The 20,574-nt window shown below is 43.1% G+C and overlaps 1 protein-coding gene across 1 annotated transcript in view; it reads right to left on the reverse strand.

The window, feature by feature from the left end:
• Positions 1 to 20,574, reverse strand: part of DNAJC6 (DnaJ heat shock protein family (Hsp40) member C6) — a 49,457-nt gene that overhangs the window by 22,447 nt on the left and 6,436 nt on the right. The window contains exons 2-8 of the mRNA XM_066623921.1: positions 13,140 to 13,290; positions 12,303 to 12,352; positions 12,035 to 12,183; positions 7,062 to 7,184; positions 3,956 to 4,089; positions 2,742 to 2,936; positions 1,753 to 1,870 (exon numbers count right to left, since the gene is read on the reverse strand). Coding sequence (XP_066480018.1) covers positions 1,753 to 1,870; positions 2,742 to 2,936; positions 3,956 to 4,089; positions 7,062 to 7,184; positions 12,035 to 12,183; positions 12,303 to 12,352; positions 13,140 to 13,290 — 920 coding nt within the window. The remainder of the gene's footprint in view (positions 1 to 1,752; positions 1,871 to 2,741; positions 2,937 to 3,955; positions 4,090 to 7,061; positions 7,185 to 12,034; positions 12,184 to 12,302; positions 12,353 to 13,139; positions 13,291 to 20,574) is intronic.

Here is a 20,574-nt window from a genome sequence, read left to right on the forward strand (position 1 = left end):
CTGCCTCCTCAGAAAAACAAGACAGTGAACAATTTAAAGAAGAAAAAAATTGTGGTGCCAGTGGAGCCCACATGTTTATTTTTATCTGGTATTACCTTTGGAAGGTTTAAACCATTACCATTTTTTAAATCAATTTAGGGGGCAATCCAAACCTGCGCTGGAACAGCCAAGCCAGGAGGCTTGCACTGTATCCAGCACAGGATCGTGGCCAGAAGCAGCTTAGCCAGAGGCAAGGGGAAACTCTTCCCTTTACCCCTGGGTAAGGGCTGCTGGCCCAATGGGTCTCCTCAGACGTGCACCACTTCCTGAGGTGGCACAAGTCTGAGGAGAGCAGAGCGGCTTGAAGCTGCTCTGTTCTCCCCAGGGACAGGGGTTGGGCTCTGGCATAACTGCCGGATCCCAGCCCTGCCTCCCTCTCCTCGTCCGCCCCTGGGGTCGCCTATCACCCTCCCTCCACCCGCCCAGGAATGCCTCCCTCACTCCTCCTCCCCACCCCCCACGCCTACTTTTTCCACTTGAGTTAGCACAGGCGGGCTGACACAAGTGGCTGAGGGGACGCCGGTGTGGAAGCGTCTGTCAGCCTCCACAGGCTGGCACCTCTGGGCGCGCCAGCCTGGCTTCCCCTTGAGGAGGCGCAAATGTGCTTTACAGTAGGTTTGTGACACTCCCACCAAACTGCAAGTTAGGATTGTGCCCTTAGTATGATTTCGTATAACATTTGGGGAAAAAAATGCATTAAAAATTTAGACATTCCTCAGCCATTTTGAACCAGTGTTAGAAAAAATATATTGGGAAAAGTAAAATCATACGTCTTCACAGATTACCAGAGTGAAGTGCATTTTATTTAAAGGGAAAAAGACCTGGAACCCAGTAATCCATCTTGGCCCATGTTTAAACTCGTATTTATCATGATTAAATATAATAATCTAGCAATGAACAGAAGATGTTGCCAGATGTATCACATGGAATGGCCTCTCCTCCAAACATCAGCACTACATTTAACTTGTGCTTCAATCTACATGACCCTTTATCACCTTTCAGGGAGCAGGATCAATCAGGCATAATCACTTATGTGGTACCAGGTACACATGTTTCTAAAGCCAATTTCCACCTGCTACTATGCAAAACTAATTACTGAAAGGCACACATATTGTATGAAGATAGTGAACTCAGAAAATACCCAACTTGACTCTGCTCGTGTGTCATCTGCCCTCCTCGAACAAAAGAAAAACAATTCTTTACATATTAATTAAAAAAAATACCATCCAATCATGTGCGGTCCTATGTATTATATAAAGAAAGGTCAAATAATAACAAAAAAGAAATACGAATAAAACGAACAGGCAGCTTAATCCTAAGCTTTCCGATACCCACTGCAGCAGTGGCACCAAAGCATCCACTGCTGTATCTAGCAGGAACCAGGAAGCCACCCAGAGTCTCCTTGGCGGAAGGGAACATTCATCCCCTTCCCCCAGTGAAAGCCCCAAGTCTTGCAATGGGGCTTCTCAAGTCTGCGCTGGCTTTTTTGCTGTTACAGACTTGAGGGACATCATGAAAGACCTTCTGCCCCAACATGAAATTCAGGATCTGGCAGAGCAGGATTTTAAATTTTGGGCACAGAACACATCTATTCCACTTTTACTACAGAGAGGATCATTGGTCCAATATTTATGGACCATTGCTGCATCACCCAGGTGAACTAATGACCTTTTCGGGCATCTAATCTTCTCATATATTTAGTTAGGAACATACTTTAGCTTGCAGCCTTCCTCCAATGGTTGATCGCATATGATAGATAGAAACTACAACATCTCCATGCACGGTGACTCCTAGTGGAATTACAACTTTTCCTTCTTGAACGCGGAATTCCCTAAAGAAAAATCAAATAGAAATGTCCCACATTACATTTATAAACAAACAATCTCACACCACAAATCACATTCAATAATAAAAAGCTCTAGTCATTCAAAAATATGGTTTTCCTTATTTCAACGACTTGCACAAACAGTAGTTCTCAACCTGTGCACACACTGAGTGACAAGCTTCCAAAATCCAAAAGTCTGGCATTAAAGTTCAGATGCCATTCATAACCTTTCTGAGTTTGAACTTCCATTCTAATGGCATTGTCCAGATAGAACCTCATTTAGGTAAGTGGTTCTCAAACTCCCAGGGTTTGAAAACCCTGGTAAGTCTTTGTGGAGGCACTCTGCAGGGCTCCCCATGCCTTAAAACAATCAAAAAATACAGCTGTGACCTATTTCTGGTTTTTCAATCACAACCAATATATGGGTCGTGATTGCATTTTTTTCATTGTTTTGAGGTGTGAGGAGCCCTGCAGAGCCCTGCTCTCTGCACCACCTGGAGGGCAGTACAGGAAGTAGTGAGTTTTTTAAAAAGCCCCTTGGTTCCTGGCAGTGGCGTGATCCTGGGGATTGTGTTGCTGCCTTGTCCCCTCCCTTTAAAAGACCAGGGACAGTGCTTCTCAGTCTGGTGAGTCGTTACCAGTTTGAGAAGCACCGATTTAGGCAATTCCATGCAAACCGCTATATGCATGTGTGCCCAGATCTATTTATTTGCATATACATGTATGACCATCACACATATGATAAGCTGCATACAGAATTTGAACAGAGCGGAATTGTCAATATAGACAATATTCAAATCGGCCTATAGTCCAGATCAAACACAGGCACACCATTTGGTCCATGTAATGTTCTAAATTACAACACAATGGGACATACTTCATTCTTTCATATTCTTGGGAAGTTGTGAAGATTCTAGTTTCTCCTATAAGGATGTCACAGAAAGGCCGACAACCATTTCTCTGCTTGTTGAAACAGGGTACTGGACTGAGGATAACAGATTTGATAGTAAGAGGCTTGCAGTGAGGTTGAATAGGCTTGTCCGCTATAAGATCACAAATATATCCTATGTACCTGCGATGAAAAAACACAAGCAAGAATTTAGAAAATGCCATTCATATTATTGCTTCATGCCTTTTAGCACCATAAAAAAAAGACACCTGGTGCTGGCTGAGTTTGTCACAATGCAAATGTTTTCAAAAGCTGAAATCCTGCAATTGTAGGATTGGATTGCATTGTCCTATGTCAATTTCTTATCCAACTCCAATCTCAGGGCTGCAAAACCCTTTGGAGAAAATAATAAGCATCTTTTTAGAGTTTACAGGGCTCTAGTGTAAAGCTACAACATATGACAACAGGGCTTCCACCAAGCCTAGCCCTATAGACTTTTATAACCCTATAGCCCTATATAACTTTCGTACACCCATCTCAATGTTTACACTACTGTGTGAAGTCTCAGATTTTTTTCTCACAGGGAAACAGTGTAAAATTCAGGGATCAATATACTTGGGGAATTTCAGAGAGTGAACTCTTGTTCTGATCAGCCTCACTTTAATGAGATTAATTTAGGAGTGCATGAGTGTTAGAATGCAAGAATCCGAGCACTTAATGTTTAAATGGTACTTTTAAAGTTAGAAGTACTTGTGGAACAGTTGCCACTCTTATTCACACTACATGCCTGCACTCAACCTATCATACAGTTGGCATAAGCCCTGCTAACCAGGCAGTGCTCCTCTTATATGTCCAGGCAGAGAATAACTGTCCCTGCTCATGTCAGCGCAGTATTTTGCTAGCGCCTGTTGCTGATGCATCTTTATACACTCTGACCCCCTTTGGGACAGGGAGCCATTTGATTTTCTATGTAAACTGCATTGTGAACTGTTCTGTTGAAAAGTAGTATATCAATATTCTTAATAATACAATTATATATACACAATAGTACAACAGTGATACAAGCTTAGTGATACATATTAGTGTACAAGTCAAAGAAAGATGGAACTAGCTAACATCTGGTTTAAGTAAAGACATAAGAATCACATTGAAAATTACACGTATTAGACAGTCAAGTCAGTCAGGAAAACAGTGTGCCATACCTTCTGTGGGATGGCCAGAGTACTATTCCAGGTCGCTTTGAATTTAGCAACTGAATAGCAGGAACTGGATTAGAGAAGAGATGACAGAAACAGAACATTGCACTAACCAGGACTGCTGATGCTACACGACCATCCTGTTAAACAAAAGCAAGAGTAGCAATCAGGAAAAAGCCTACCTTCTAAATAGTCAGTTTCTATCCAACGCTTACAAGATAATTTCAGCATGATTCCCTTTACGCAAACGCTTCCTAGCTCAAACACAAGGTCCACAGAAGCGTGCGCCAAATAAAATTGAGGTCAAGTATAAGTGTTCAGCTAAGGCTACATTAGTGGTATAAATATTCTCTTAAAAGCTGAGGTGTGTCAAAGAAAGTTTATTTACTCTGGCACCCCCCCCCCCAAAGAAGCACATGAGACATAGGCTTGGAATGAATTTACTGATAAACAAAGCAGAAAAAACCTATTTAAACTCCCCAGCATGCTGGCATCATCTAATTGCCTGGAGGAAATGGCACTGGCTATCTACCTCCCCCTTTCCCCAATCCAGCGTCACATCCTACCTCAAGCCATCACTCAATCAAGGACTGAGTTATCTTATCACAGTCAAACCCGAAGGGTCAAGGCAGCTGGCCAGCACAGACACACACCAGAAAATCTTGTGTAAGCCTTTGCTTGAATAGTAGTAGTAGTAGTAGTAGTAGTAGTAGTAGTAGTAGTAGTAGTAGTAATAATAATAATAATAATAATAATAATAACAACAACTTTATTTTTACCCCGCCTTTCTCCCCAAAGGGACTCAAGGCGGCTTACAACATATTAAAAACATAATTTAAAAACAAATAAAAACATATTAACACATCATAAAAAACAGCAGTCAGAATAAAAACTAGGTAAAAAGAGCATAGAGCAGCAGCAAGTCATAAAAGTATCAGGCCTGTAAAAATATTAAAGATGTTAAAAAGATGTTAAAAGGCCGAGAACTCAGAAGGCTTGTTTAAACAGAAGGGTCTTCAGGCCTCGCCGAAAGGTCTCAAGAGAGGGAGCCATTCTTAAGTCAAGGGGAAGGGAGTTCCATAGCGTTGGTGCCACTACTGAGAAGGCCCTATTTCTTGCAGCCACCCCACGTACCTCCCTAGGCGGCGGCACTTGTAAAAAGGCCTTCTCTGATGACCTAAGAGGCCAAGAGGCTCACCAGCCAGCCTCAACAACCCGGACAAGTGTTGTCAGAGTGGTCCTGGCCCAACCCCTGGCCTTGCTAACCTCAGCATGTATGCTGGCCCCTGTTCCTGGCTACTCAGCCAATACACCACCTGCCTAACCCAAAACAAACTTGCCAAAATTCCCAATTCAACCACACCCAAATGACAGTGTGTGGTAGGAAAAAAAACAACCACTAACCAACAGCCAAACAAGTTAACAGCAAAAAAATTTCTACCCAGCCCCTTAAAAAGCGACCAGTTAGTCTCAGGCTGAACATGAAGTGGGTGGGTGGGGCTTGCCAAACCGGTGCAAACTGAAGCCGGGCAGCCTGACAGCCCAGCAACAGCCACACCATGCCCCCTGCTCCAACAGGCAGTCAAGTGTGTGCCCACTTTTCCTGCCTCTGCCTTGAGAGCAGAGTTGGGGAGCAGTGCAAATGACAGCGAGGCTGCAAGCTCCCCACCAGAGTAGTTTTTATAGTACATTAATGTACCCATCACTAGGGTTTTCTTTGCCCTCTTTTATATCTTTCCAGCAGCTGCTAACATTGGCATGTAGACTCTCCAAAAAAATCAGACAGGCAGATGTGGTCAGATACTTATCAACACTAATGTTTCTGCATACAGCACTACAACTGGAAGCAACAATTTCACTCGTAGCACAATCCTAGACATGATTATTCAGAAGTAAGTCCCATCTGGTTTAATAGGATGTACTCCCAGGTAAGTGCGTATAGGATTGCAGGCTTAGGATATTATGCAGCCTTTAGTCTGCCTCAGAGGCCAGCAAACTGAGCACTGCAAGACTTCATTTGATCTTCCTTTTCTTTGCCCTATCCAGCCTCTGCGCCACCAGAACAGTGTGAGTTTGCTCCAGCCTGAACAGATTGGCACAGGGGGTGGGAGAGGGTGGTAGAATGGAGGCAGGGTGGGGGTGTTTGGGGTGGGAGAAAGGAGAAAGGAGGTGGATCAGGCCCAGGTGGGATCAGCAAGAGCAGCCCACACCATATCCTAACCCCCTACTCCTGGACCCTGTAGCCTTTCAAGGGCTGCTTGGATTTGCGCAAGCGATTTTGCTGCCGCAGATCTGAGCAGCCCCATGGGGTGGCTGGGCATTACTCAGGGTAAGGGGAAATATATCCCCTTACCCCAAGTTGCCCTCCAGCTATCACATAGGTAGTGCTGGATACAGAGAAGGCCATTTGGCCCGGCTGTTCCAGTGCAAGTTAAGACTGGGCTGTTAGTAAGACCGCAACTTTTAGTCAACGCCCAATTTTTTTTTTTAAACCTAAGTATTTACAAGATCCACAGATTATAGGTGTCACGTTAACCCATTTCTGCCCAGCCCACAGGTGGACGCATTTGATCCCTGTTGCGTATATGCAACATCGGGCAAAAGTGGCTTAAGAAAAAAAAATTCCCCCTTTCTGTGAAAATAAAGCATTGGTTTATTTAATACTTTAAAAGCAAGATTAATCAATTAAAATACACTAACCAACCAATTTATTTCATCTGGTGACAACCCTACTTAGACATGGGTCACATACAAGCAAGTTTTACAAACAAGCCTGCCCATATAGATGGCTTTATATTACCATCAGCAGCTAAAGAGATCCATCACTGAAAGAACCCACTGCAACCGCTCAAAAGCTGGGACCATTACAAAATTTTCAATACAATATTAAAATTTTCATTAGCATTAGACTATCAATCAATAAGTACATTTCCATTTTTAATGGGCTCTCTCAGTTTTCATAGTTATCCATATCAATAGGCTGTCGGCAACTGTCAAACATTTTCATAATTAATTTGTACTTGAAAGTTTTTAATTTTTCTCAGTTCCTTAGAGGCAAGCTATTTCTGATCAGAGATGTCTCAAAAAGGTAGTTACTTACTAGCTCACTTACCATACAATGAATGACACAAACGTTTTTGGGATTCTGCTGTAACCAGTTGTGCATGTTCTTACATACGGCATAGAGGTTATGGAGACTTGGTGCTTGCCTAACTGGCCAACTACATTCAGATACCTAAACAAATCACACAGTGAACACAGAACACTTTGAAATTTCCACTCTCACACATCTTCCATTCACATTATTAAGAAGAGACAATAGCAATGAATTAACGTACCATGCTATGGCAACCTTCCAGAATAAGGTGGTTTGCCAAGCATATTTCCCCCCCATTGTTTAATGGGGAATGACAACAACAGTTTTTAGAAGGAAAAAAAAAAGAACTGCAAGCAACTTGGGGAAGTTCTTCACTGCTGAACTGCTCTCTCGACTGCTCAGTGAGTCTACTTATCTTGACCCTGTTATCTAATCACACGCAGACTGGCATAAGTACTGTACCTTTGCTAGCTTGTCACCTTCAAATCACTCACAGTGTGAGAAGACACAGGTAAATATTCCTCCAATTCCTCCATCTCAATCAAATTTAACTGCTACATTCTGATCCAAATAGTCACGTTTGCATAACACAATTAAGAACAATTGCCTAGAATGGGCAAAATCTGACAAGTTTCATATGAAACTTCTTTTCAAAAGGCACACAACTGAAGAGTAGGTTCAACTTTGGGTACTGGCATAGTGAGCTTGACAAAGGATTGGACTAAATTTAAATTACTGATTTAGGATTAGCCAGTGCTAACACCATTCCATGGTCAAGGGGGGCAGTGTCAGCAAGTATTTATACAAGTGTAAATATCAAATACAAAGAAGTCACAGCTTAAATTTCTTATATTATTGAAAGGTATTGGAAAGCTGGATGGGTCATTAAGAGTTAATTTTTGGCAAGAATAGCCTATCTCCATTTGACAGATACAAGTAATGTCCAGACCTAAAAGGAAGGGTTGGTAATTACCGTATTTTTTGCTCCATAAGACGCACTTTTTCCCCCCCCAAAAAGTGGGGGGGGGGAAGTGTGTGCTTCTTATGGAGCGAATACTGCAAAAAACAAACAAACAAACAAACAAACAAAAACCTCCGCCCCAGCCCTGGCCCCGCCCGCTCTGCTTCCCAGGGCAGTCAGAGGCTACTCAGAAGTAAGTCTCAGAGTCACTGGGGCTCACTCCCAGGAAAGCATGGGTGGGGTGGCAGTCTCACTGCCCAATCCTGTGCATGCCTACTCTGAAGTAAGTCCCATTAGAGTCAGGGGGGCTTACTCCCAGGAAAGCCTCTCTCTCCCCCCCCCAAGCCTGGAGCATCACAGCCTCTCTCCCCCCCCCCCAAAGCCTGGAGCATCACAGCTTCTCTTTCCCCCCACCCCCATCCCAAGCCTGGAGCATCACAACTTGTCTGCAACACAAACACTTTCCCCCCCCCTCACACACACAGGCTGCCCCCTTCTCTTACACACACAGATGCTCTGGCCCCCCCACACACACTCACACAGCAGGGGAGGGGCGCTTTCACTCACCTCATCCAGCATCTGAATGTAAGCCCCCCCCATCACAAAGAAAAAACTGTCTCCTTGGTCAGAATGCCAGTGTTTGCTTATTGCACAAGCCCCAGGTAAGGCTCGGTTCTCACCATAAAGCCAGAGGTTTGTTGTGTCTTGAGAATTCAAGTTGTGGTTGGACTTTCCACTTGTTCATTTGTATTGGAATCATGGAAGAACTGGTGAGGAGGTAGATGTGGTGTCAGCAGTGGCCCCTTTAAGGGTAAGGCCTGGGCTTTCAGCAGAGGGTGTGCTGCACAGCTGCAGCCACTGGAAGGCAATAGGGCCCTCAGGGATATAAGGAGTACCTGAGGCAGAAAGGGTTTGTGGGTTTTGAAGGAGTGCAGGTTGGAGAGGAGACTGACTGGGTTTATTGAATTTGGAATCTGACTGTGGATTGTGACTGGACTTGGATACCCTGATGGATTTGACTGACCTTGGACTGTAATTTGGCTTATTGGTTCTGGACTCTGATTTGGCAACTCTGATTGATGGTACTGATTTACTTGGCATCTGTGGACTGGAACTGGACTCACTTTTGCTTGCTGCACTGGTGAGTTGCACAAGGGGGACTGATCAGCCTTAAGCGGGCACAAGGCCCAGTGGATTGGGATTTGGCAGAACATCATTGTAGCAGAAAGATAATGTGATCCCCTATTTGTGTGCACCTGCTTTTGTGAGCTTCATAAATTCTGACTCTAGCGATGATGAGTTCTTGGGGTTTCCAGAAAACTAGAGTACTCAAACCTTTAAGTCTCTCCATTTGTTAATGACAGTGATAATGGTTCTTAATGCCACTGTTGACTGCTGTTCACTTTACATGGTTCAAATGTTGTTCTGTTTAATATTTTATTGCTCTATTTGGTTCAGAATTTTTTCCTGTTTTCCTCCTCTAAAAACTAGGTGCGTCTTATGGAGCGAAAAATACGGTACTCTGAAATCTTCATTCCCTTGGATTGCCACTGAGCAGGGTCAATTTATAAAACAAAGATGCTGTGCTCATGATTTATAACTTGCCCTGACAGCACCCTCAGAGACTCAGGCTAGCTTTGTAGATGACTTATATAAAAAACAGATTAAGAAGTTTTTCCTTTGCAATGCCATGAGATTTAGAGAGTCAAACTCAACAGAACAGCTGTTTGTCTTGCTTTTCCTTTTCATTACTTTAAAATTACTGAAAATGAATGTGCATTAGTCTACAGCAGGGGTGTCAAACATAAGGCCCGGGGGCCAGATGTGGCCCCCAGAATCTTTTTATCTGGCCCTTAGGCTCTCAGCTGCTGAGGTGTTACAGCTGAAATGGCAGCCCATGTGAAAATTGAGCTTTCCCAAATCTTGAAATACAATCAAGATTTGCTTACTTTCGCTTCTGTCATTTGCAGTTAATGAGTTTCTATATGAGAACAGGGTCTGATTTCTGGCCATTAGCTGCTTAATTAGGTCACTTGCTGCTTAATGACATCACTTCCAGCCCTCAGCTGGAGCCCTGAATGCTAACTTCGGCCCTCTGTATGAAACGAGTTTGACACCCCTGGTCTACAGCATTCACTACTGTTATCCTAATACCAGCACTTACTGTCAATATGACCAATGAAGCATAAACTAAATATCCTCTAACTGGGATTCTCCAGTCAGAAACCTACACCACCACACACATACGTGCACCTTTTCCTGTACTCTAAATATTCTATATTTCTTTAGAATTTCTGCATAGGAATTCAATTCTGACTCGTATTGACAAGGCAACACTATATTCTGAAACGGAAACACCACTCTCAAACCAAATGGGATATTATTAAAGTGTTAGCGAAAACACATTCCTAAACCAACGTATCCGCTTATGTCCATATCACTCAGGCAGTGTTTTCCTTCTCAGGTCTCCCCTCACAGCATACCCAGCAGCTGTCATACTGGACCCACTTACCAGCTGTAACTTCTGACTGACCTTCTTCCCTCTCAACCAATCCTAATACTCACCACTTTTTAAAATGAATAGCCTATCTTGCCCAACCCCACCAAGCCTAAAAGAATTCTGTTTCATTACCTGCCCGTAAGAATAGTGTGTTGTGTATTCCTTCTGCATCCTCAAAACTCACAACTGTGTGCTTAAAAACTTCACTACACAAATTACATAGAAAACCTTTAACAACTTGAAAATGTCACCCATACCAATACTACATCATGTCATCACACCATGCAAACTGCTGCCCATTGGAAACATCCCTGAAGTTGGCTCTCAAAACCAAGTCTGCTTGCTGAAAAGTCAGCATGATGGATCCTCTAGATCAGTGCTTCCCAAACTCCTACAAGGTTTCCCAAACTCCTTCAAGGGAGTTCTGTTAAGTTGTTGCGGGGCAGGGGGAAGGCAGCAACATGATCCCCAGGATTGCACTGATGCCGGGGATGGGAGGGGGTTTTTTCTACTTATCTGCAGCCAGTGCTGAAGTCCTGGGGGGTCCTGAAGTCCTTCAGCCAGTGCTGAAGTCCTGGGGGGTCCAGGAAGCCCTCCTCAGGGCTCTCTGAGCCTGCAAAACTAAAAAAAAAAGGGCACTTCCAGTTTTGCTGCAAAAACCACAAGTGCCCTTTTTCCTTTTTAAATACTTTTGCAGGCACAGGAACCCTGCAGAGGGCTTCCCGTCCCTCCAGGTCTGCAGTTCTGGCTGCAGGTTAAGTAGAAAAGCCCCCTCTCATCCCTAGCAGCAGCAGCACTATCCTGGAGATCACATTGCTTCCTTCCCCCTCTCCACACCTCTTAAAGGGGCATTGGCCAGTGCTTCCCAGGCTGGTGAGTCATGACCCACTAGTTTGGGAACCACTGCTCAGACATTTGCCTCTCCAACTTACTTCTAGTTTACAAACCCAAAACCCATAGCTATCGTACTGGCATAGTGTGAACACAGTTCTCTTGCTTTGCACACCAGGACAACTGGTACTGGAGCAGTGGGAAAGGTGTGCATTCACTAACACAAATGATTCAAGGAGGTGAAATCACTGTAATATGTAGTATACAGACTACAGCATACAGACCTTAGTACATCGCATTCCTGACCTTTAAGAAATTCTGACATTTCTAAGAACTCAAAAGAGCAAGATTCCATACTATGCATGGAACTGGTACACAAAATTACACGCACTCTCACAGTCTTCAGGCAGAAAGTCAGCATGAGATCCTGCAAAAGCTATAGGAGCAGCTGCATCTAGCTATAAGAGTAGCTTATGCCTCTTAAGGTAAAGTTCAAAGCTAGCTCTCTTGCACTGTACAGACATTCCCTGTCCAAGTTTTAAATGAATTTCCTATTTAACTGGGCTGCTTCTTTCAAAAGCAACTAGTCATGGTACTGGCTACATAATTCCCTTTTATACCATAGGCTTTTACCAGCACTACTGAATACCATGAGATGGTCTTGGCACATCATTACCCCAGCAGAATACAACTTACCCTATTATGAAACTTGGCACTACGATAAGACTTCGGTGATAAATTGAAAACTGTATAGCGATCAGGATGTCTTGAATCTAAAAACGTTCGCACATCCTCAATATGATTCCTAAATCCCAGTTCAACTCCTTCAGCAGGAAATGACATTACTATCAAGAAATGAAAATGCAAGTCAACACCGGAGAAAAAACAGCATTCAGAAATCCTGAGACTAGTGCAATTTTGTATGGAGTATCATTTTATTACTTGATGAAACTGACACACTTACCAATAATTCTTGAGGTAATATAAGAAATATCTAGTTCTCCCTTGGTGTAACTATAAAAGAAAACAAGAGAAGCCAAGAGACACTGGTTAACACACATTAGAAGAAGGACTGTGATCAGTGCCTGATTTCCAAGATGCTTATGGTTAACCTATGATCTTCCCGACATTTGTAGACTCTCAAAGTCACACATAAAAACAAAAAGGGGATAAAGAAAAATGGGAAGGGGGAAGTTGTCTTCCTTACACTTCCTTTTGTATCTGGTTCTCTGCCCTTCCCACTTCTTCGGGAGCTGGGAAGGGCCCTTGACTAAAGAAGGGCTTACAGTTTAATAGTCCATGCTTTATAGGTTTTGCATGAAGAAGGTCCCAATTTCAATCCCAGGCAGCACAGGAACAGAACTCTGTCTTTAAGACATCAGAGAACATCTGCCTGCCAGCCAGAGTTCACAATGCCAGGGTAGGTGTCCCAAAGGTTTAACTCTGTCCTTTGTATAAGGCTGTTTCATATGTTCATGTGACACTGTCTCCAATTTCCTCTGCCATAATGTTAGTCAAATTATGGTCTTCCACTTTTTGCTTTAGTCAATGAATGTAGTTTAATTCATGAGACCTTCCTCAGTTCTACAACCAGTCTTTCCCTAGGATGCCAATAATTAACCGTGCAATCCTAGGCATGTCTACTCAGAAGTAGTCTCCACCGTATTCAATGAGACTCACTCAAATGTAAGTGCACATGATATTGCAACCTTTGTTCAAAGCTCATTTAAACCTATTTTCCTGGCTTCCTAAAATTTTTATCTACTTCAAGGAGCTCTCCAGGTATTTTGTATTCTACTACCTTGCAACAGATTGCATAACCTTCGTAGAAGTATCTTTCAGGGTGTCCTTCAAGTTATCCTTAAAGTTGCTGAAGAGTCTTCCTGCTCCACCTTTCATCATATCTAGTAGACCACCCCCATAGGTAGACTCCATGTCAGGAGAAGAGGCACCTTGAAAGAAAAAAAACACAAGTTTACTTGCAAGGAATCAAGTTTACTGACAGGAATCACATGGTTTTAGCTCGACAGCAACAATACAGCTGCTAGCTGGAAAAGATGAAGCACCCATACCAACCAAGGTTAAACACAATTTCTGGTAGAACTCTGATTAGCAGGGTAGAAGAAAGTCACCCAACTGGTGACAGCAAAAAAGAGGTTTCCAGGCATCATGTCTGACTTATATGGCTCCCTCTGTTCTGTTCCAAGTGGGGTCAGTGGAATACTGGTCAAACTCTGGAAGCTTCCAGGTTGTTTGTCAGGTACTGCAGGATCTGGGAGAGTTCTCAGAGGCAGCAGGGTTTTATTACATTTTTACCTTCCTTCAAAAAGTTCAGGGCACCATACGCAGTGTCTGTCCACCCCATTTTATCCACACAAACATCCTGTGCGGTAGGCTGGACAGAGACAGAAACTGGTCCAAATGAGTTCCATTGCCAAGTAGGGACTAGGCTATCCTGCATTATAGTCCAACATGTTAACCACTACACCACACCCTACTGGCTCTTTAAAGATGCAACAAAGTTCACCCAAGTGATATTCCCAAAGATGGGTCAGCTATGTATACATCCACATTTCTCAAGTGAGTTTGCAAGTTATTTAAACAGAGCTGTAGTTAGACTTTAAGTTTCAAAAGCCAATGCTGTAAACCATGGCACTGAACATCTTTGAATCACAAGTAGATGACCGTTTATATGTTTCAACAACAAAGAGAACTTTTTTTTTTCAATCAGCCCACAGAATGTGCAAACCAGATAGGAACAGTGGTGTTGGAAAGTGTTAAAAGCTCCTTTCTCCCCACTGTAGTTCCTCTCCAGTTCACACACCCCTAAGAATGCTATGGCAGATACTCGCCTATAAGTCGACCCCACAGATAAGTTGAGGGCAAGTTTTGAGCCAACAATCATGGAATTTTCTATGACCCTCGGATAAGTCGGGGGTTAAACTTAGAGGGGTATCTGACTATAGTTTTGTCTGATTTTACCCAAGGCCAGATCCTGAAAAATAACCTACCACTAACTGTTACCTAAGAACTGTAGTCTCTAATTTATTAAAAACATTTTTATTCTTTTTAAATTCTGGTCTTCACCACCTTTTTTAAAACACTATCAGTAAGTACAGAGTTGCACTGTAAACAACATACCAGTGGTTCCCAACCTGGTATTCCTGTACTCCCAGGGACACTCAACAGAACCTTTAGGGGTACTTGAAAAAGAATAGAATAATGGCAGAAAAAAGCAGGCCATGCTCCAAAATGCACAGCCTGGAAGGGAGGTAGCTAATTGGCTGTGAAAGCCCCACCAATAGCTAGTTTTTGGTCAACAATTCATCTATGAACCAGTGATTGAAAACCAGCACATGAAACAATAGGGAAAGTGATCAAACACCCAGAATTTCTCAGCACACTTCTGGTGCAAAACAGTGCAAAGGCAGAGTCTTCTGTTCTTCAAACAGATGAAAAGAGAAAATATGTGATGAATACATGAAGTCTGGGCTTTCATATGGAGGGGATGAGGGCTTGTCTTACTAATTACAAACATTTTGCTAATAGGAAGGGTACAATTTATGTAAATGGGCTGCCAAGGGATAAGCAAGTGAAAAAGTTTGAACCATGAATCAAAGACACCTTTAAAGTGTCTGGTGCGTTAAGCCAGAAGCTCTACATACAGCATATAACACATAACTGGGAGTGTGCAATTCAATTCACAGCAGAGAGATGAGATATTTGCAACCCTTTTTACTCAGAAGTAGACCCACTGCTTTCCATGGGTGTTATTCTGAAGTAATGGTGCACTGAATTGTAGCCTGGGAAGGAGGGTCCCATCCTGGTGTTTCCAAAAGCAGACCTGCTTTGCAAGCATTTGCCAAGCAGAACCAGGCTGCAGCAGAAGGAAGGAGAATAAAAGGATAACTTTGGCTGGAATTTCCCAGTTGTATAAACTATCTCTGCCCTGCCTGCTGCCTGAGAAACTTGGCGCCTGTCTGCCACTTGAGAAGCGAAACTGTTCAGAGTTGAAAGGCTCTGCCCTCTGGGCTATGTCAGAATGCCAGATACAAGGGAGGGCACCAGGATGAGGTCTCTTGTTATCTGGTGTGTTCCTTGGGCATTTGGTGGGCTGCTATGAGATACAGGAAGCTGGACTAGATGGGCCTATGGCCTGATCCAGTGGGGCTGTTCTTATGATTGAACCGGAAATCAGGCGAAGTGAGAACTGGAGCTTGATTACTTGGCAAAAATTTCACGTACTATACGTGAGTATCTACGGTATTTACAAAAAACCCGGAAAACTGCAGGGCCAGCCATACTTAAAAGTAATGTGTGTTTTGACCCTGCAGTTTAAGTGGACCAAATCCTTTTGCTTATTTATTGCTGCACAAAGTATTGAACTTATGACAAATACTATGAAATTCATGCTTAAAATTGCTATTTAAAAGAGCCATAATCAGAACAAAATCCAGAACAATATAAGAATAGCTGGTCATGCTACTGTGACAAAGGATGTGCGAACGATCTGGTCCTGCTCTTGAATTCCTACAAACAAAGAGGCTTGTGAAATGGAGTCTTCTCTTACAAAAACAAAAAGGCGAAAGAGCAAAAGACAAACCAGACATTGTATAAGCAATTGCCTTGTTTTGTTTACACTGATACAAAGATGGCTCTTTGCTCATTCTAAAGTAAAAGCCAAAAGAGATTTTAACAGCTAGAAAGGCAAAGTCTTTAAATAAATGTTTTTAAAAGAATATTTATTCACTTCATTCGATCACAACAAGCTTTGAGTCTGTCAAATTTTTTCCAGAAATCCAACCTTCCCAAGTATTAATCTCTTAATTTCCAGATCCAGGTCTGTACTAGACTAGTCTATCTGCAGGCAACATTTGTGCCCAACTTTTACTACATAACCTAGAAAGCTCTCTTACCAGGCTGCAGGTAGTCCAGAATGATCAGACCAACATGAACCAATGACAGGAGTTGCTCCAGGAGTTGGACTCAAACACTCAGCAGAGTTTGAAAAGGGAATGTCTTCCAACAAATTGTAGGAAACAGAGGAACAATTCAGAAGCAATTTGTATTTGAGAGGCAGACTTAGGGCCCAATCCTGTCCAACCTTACAGCACCAATGCAGCTACCACACAGCTCTGAGGTAACGTATGTTCTCTTACCTTAAGGAGACCTCTGTGACTTCCCACTCCAACTGCACAATGCAGCACATACCCTGTTGGCACAGCTGCATCAGTGCTGGAAAGTTGGATGGGATTGGGCCCCCAAGTGTTAGAGATGACAGCGAAGTAGTTGGAGTACAGAGAATTTTTGGGAATCAGATGGTTGATTAGCAGCTGTGCTGTCACCTGAATGAGTGCCTATTCATCTCCTCTGTTTGAAGATTTGTAAAGCAAAGCAAATGTCAAAGAAACATCATAAATGTCCAGTCCTCTTCCATCCAAAGGAATCTAAATCCTGTACCTTTCAAGCCTTCACTGTTCAAAGTGCAGAGCATATAAGTCCAGAATATCTAAAACAGAAAGTGGACCTCCCACTATGCTGGAGTGTGGGTGTGTGCACACCTACATTTGTCTGATTTTTTTTAAAGCTAAAAAGAATGGCAGAAGGTCTATGTCTCACCAGAAGTCAGAGCAATGGGTGGTGTAGCACTGACAACGGCTGGTGCTATGTTGTGTTCCTGGCACAAAGAACTTTAAAGAACACAGCACCCATAGGTGATTCAGAAGCAAATTATAGAAGATCAAATGTTTAATAGAATCTCTTATATTTTGCACACAACTCATGTTCAGCTACAAAACAAGCAAAAAACTCAGTGCTTTCTGCTTCTCTTCTGTACTCCACATGCATATATCATCATGCAATGAATTGTCTAGACCAGCTATTTTCAATCAGTGTGTCGCAAATGGTCGACAGGTGTGCCACAGGAGTTTGGGGGAAGGTAATTTGTTAGTAGGGCTATTAGGGATGCAAGTCCCTTGCCAGCAGTGTGGTATGCCTTGTCAATTGTGCAAAAATGATGGTGTGCCTTGAAAATTTTAGCACCTCATCAGTATGCCATGAAATGAAAAAGGCTCAAAATCACTGGTCTAGACACATAGCTTAAAGACTTCCTGTTCCATGAATGTTATTGTTTTTAATTAAAAACAAAACATTCCTGGATGATCCCAGTGCTTACTTCATTCACAGTCCAAACCTACGCATGTCTATTCAGAAGCAAAGCTACCAAGCTCAATGGGACTGACTCCTTGGTTGGAGAGCATCAAAGATACAGCCCTAGTGTTTCAGATTAAATATAGCATGTTTATTCTCATACAGTACCCTGTAAGTTCACAGGGCATAAAATAGCATTTGCTACTTCAGGCAGTTGCCATTCCAAAACACAAAGTTGCCATTTAAAGTGCTATCCAACAACCTTTTTTAAAGTACTTCATTGCGATCTGCATGCTTCAATCATACTTTCCTCTATGCAATCAATACCGCTACTCTAGGCACATTGACCAGGGAAGTAAGTCCCATTAAAAGCAGCAGTGGACAAGTAAACAAGCATCAGATTAGATTGCAAACCATGCAACAGAGCAGAGTTTACCCACTGTGACCCATCTTGTTTTCATGCACCAGGCCTGAGACACACTCCATAGGCCTCAGAAAGCCTCTCAGAAGCAACAGGAAGAGGCTTCCTGTTGCTTCCAAGAAGCTTTCTGAGGTCTATGGAGTGTGTCTCAGGCCTGGCAGGGTCTGGGAAGTGCCTACAATTGCAGCCAGAGCGCTCCAATTTGAAGCCAACCAGATACAAGGGCAGGTGGGAGGGCCCAACCTCATGACCCACAGCACATGGGCCCGCAAACCATGAAGTGGGTTGTGACCCACAGGTTGGGAAATACTGTAAGAGAAGATTCAGGATTCAGTGGAAATAGCCAGTATTTCTAGTGACTGAAAAAAATGCCAGAAGGTCTGATGATGAAAAGCCCGGCATAGTTCTCAAATTTCTACTTGCCTGGTTGTTATAGAGTTCTTAAATTCTTGTGCATTTTCCTGCAGGGTCTGCAGAAGACTTATGACAAGCAGTAATAAAATAGTGTCTGGGAATATGCACTTGATTTATCACAAAATTGAAATATTAACAGAATGTATATTAAGTACTGAACTGGTATGCAGTACCAATAAATTTTGTAAAAAGGCTCACATAAGACATTTCTAATTTCAACTAGCTAAATGAGTAAAAAAAAGCAGATGTTACTGAGGGTGTTGTCACCTGGCTTTTCAAGCACTGAAGTCAACAATAACAAATGCTTGAATGAGTGGGAAGTAAAACTGTCCTAGAAACTCTCCTTAGCTGAACACTTACATTGAGGGAAAACATTCCTGAAATTCATGATAGCACCATAACTATTGGGAGGTGAGGAACAGCACCATCTTTACCTTGTAAAGATGGTGCAGTCACAAGCATTGATTTTTTGCTACCGCACAAGAGCAAATGGAAGCCAAGTCAATGTGTAATAACATGCAAGTGGTACACAGGCTCTTTCAACAAAGACAGCAATTTAAACAGTTGAACATTAACCCCGCACAGCTTCTGCATTCAAGCAACATTGCCATCTACTTTTACTACAACTCCCATCTTTTCATTAGCCTCATGCACTCAACTGGATTACTTTAATACACTGAGTAAGCAGTACACATACAGCACATTAAAAAGGAATGATGCAACTGGATCCTGTTGATCTGGTCAGCTTTTCAAAAGTCTTTCAAGAGCCATTGATCATTGGTGAGCAAGGGAAAGCAAAGAATTCCATGCCTTAGTATATGAATGTTGCATTCCTCTTCTCCCCGTCTCCCTCCACCTTTCCCAAGTATCATCTAATGTGACTCTGCTGGCTAACCTGGCCCTTCCTACCGCAAGAGAGCAGTGGATCTCTTGATCTCCCTCGGTGAATAACTCCCTTGGTGATCTCTGCTTGTCAGGCAACATGAGCCCTTCTGTTTTTGAGAATTTCAGCTGGGCCAAATAGAGCAGGACAGTCACTACACAGCATTCCACTGCAACTTCTCACAGGGGAGGGACTGGTAACGCTCCAAGTACTAGACTCTCTCCAACACTATGCATATTCAGATAGCACCCCTCTCAATTGTGAACTCTGAGGATGCATGCCAAACCAGAGACCCCAGGATGGGGAAGCTTCCTGTCTGTTACTCTTTCTGTGCCTCTCTTTGCTCTCCTCAGGCACCTTTCAAGCAGGGACTGAGAACACAAGGTCCTCCACATAGTCAGTTGTTTATATTACAAGGGAAAGCCACAGCACACCTGACAATATTGACTTGTTATTCCAGGTGTTACTCTGTGGGGTTGCTCACCTGCTTGTTCCAGGCTGTCCCTGAAGCTTTGCAAAGCCCATGACAGTAATGCAACTGGTCCAGCCCAATCTCACCAATACAGCTGCTCTACCATCTGTCATACAACTTGCAAAAACACAAGAGCCCAGCTGGACTGTGTAGCAATCTCACTCGTGGGTGGGTGTGTCTCTCTCTCTTGCACTGCTCCTTCTCTGATATCATTCAATATAAACCTTAGCTTTGTCAGTTGATAGGAATCCCTTCTCTCTACCCTAGATGTTTCTCACCTCAGCTGGCCTCAGAGTAGACTTTGCAGGTTTTTCATAACCTCCAACACGGGTAAAAAGAGACAAGCTCCCAAACAGTTCTGCTACTATAATGAATGAGGCAATCAGCTGGGGAGGGGAGCAAGGGCCGCTCCACTCAGGGATAATGAGCTGCAGGTGCCAACAGTAATGCAAGTGAGTGGGTGCAAAAGCAACCTGTGTCACATGCAAGCCAAATGATTAGCCCATTCAGTGCTCTCTCCGATAGTATATGAGGAAGTGTGGTCTTTCCATACCCATTCCCAAGAGAGTGCACATCTCAGATTTGAACCTATGCCTTCCCCCTGCAAAGGATCTGTATATTTTCCCAAATGCTTCATGCAGGTTTTATGCTCTTAATGTATATGACTGGTAAGAAGGGCTGTGTGTACTAAAAGCCCATTTCCTATCACATGTTGTGGCTACGGAGCTGCCCTGTGGACTAGCCAGTGTGGGTATGAGTGCTTCCTGCTCCCCCTATTATCATGGCTACTTCTGGTGAGTCACACAAAATGTAAGTTTGGCCTTAGTTATAGCACTCTTGGTTGGGCTAGCACCTGAAGACATGCCTGCTGCCAGCCTCTATCTATGTGCAGTGAG

The sequence above is a fragment of the Tiliqua scincoides genome, chromosome 4, assembly GCF_035046505.1.
Source record: "Tiliqua scincoides isolate rTilSci1 chromosome 4, rTilSci1.hap2, whole genome shotgun sequence".
Taxonomy (NCBI): domain Eukaryota; kingdom Metazoa; phylum Chordata; class Lepidosauria; order Squamata; family Scincidae; genus Tiliqua; species Tiliqua scincoides.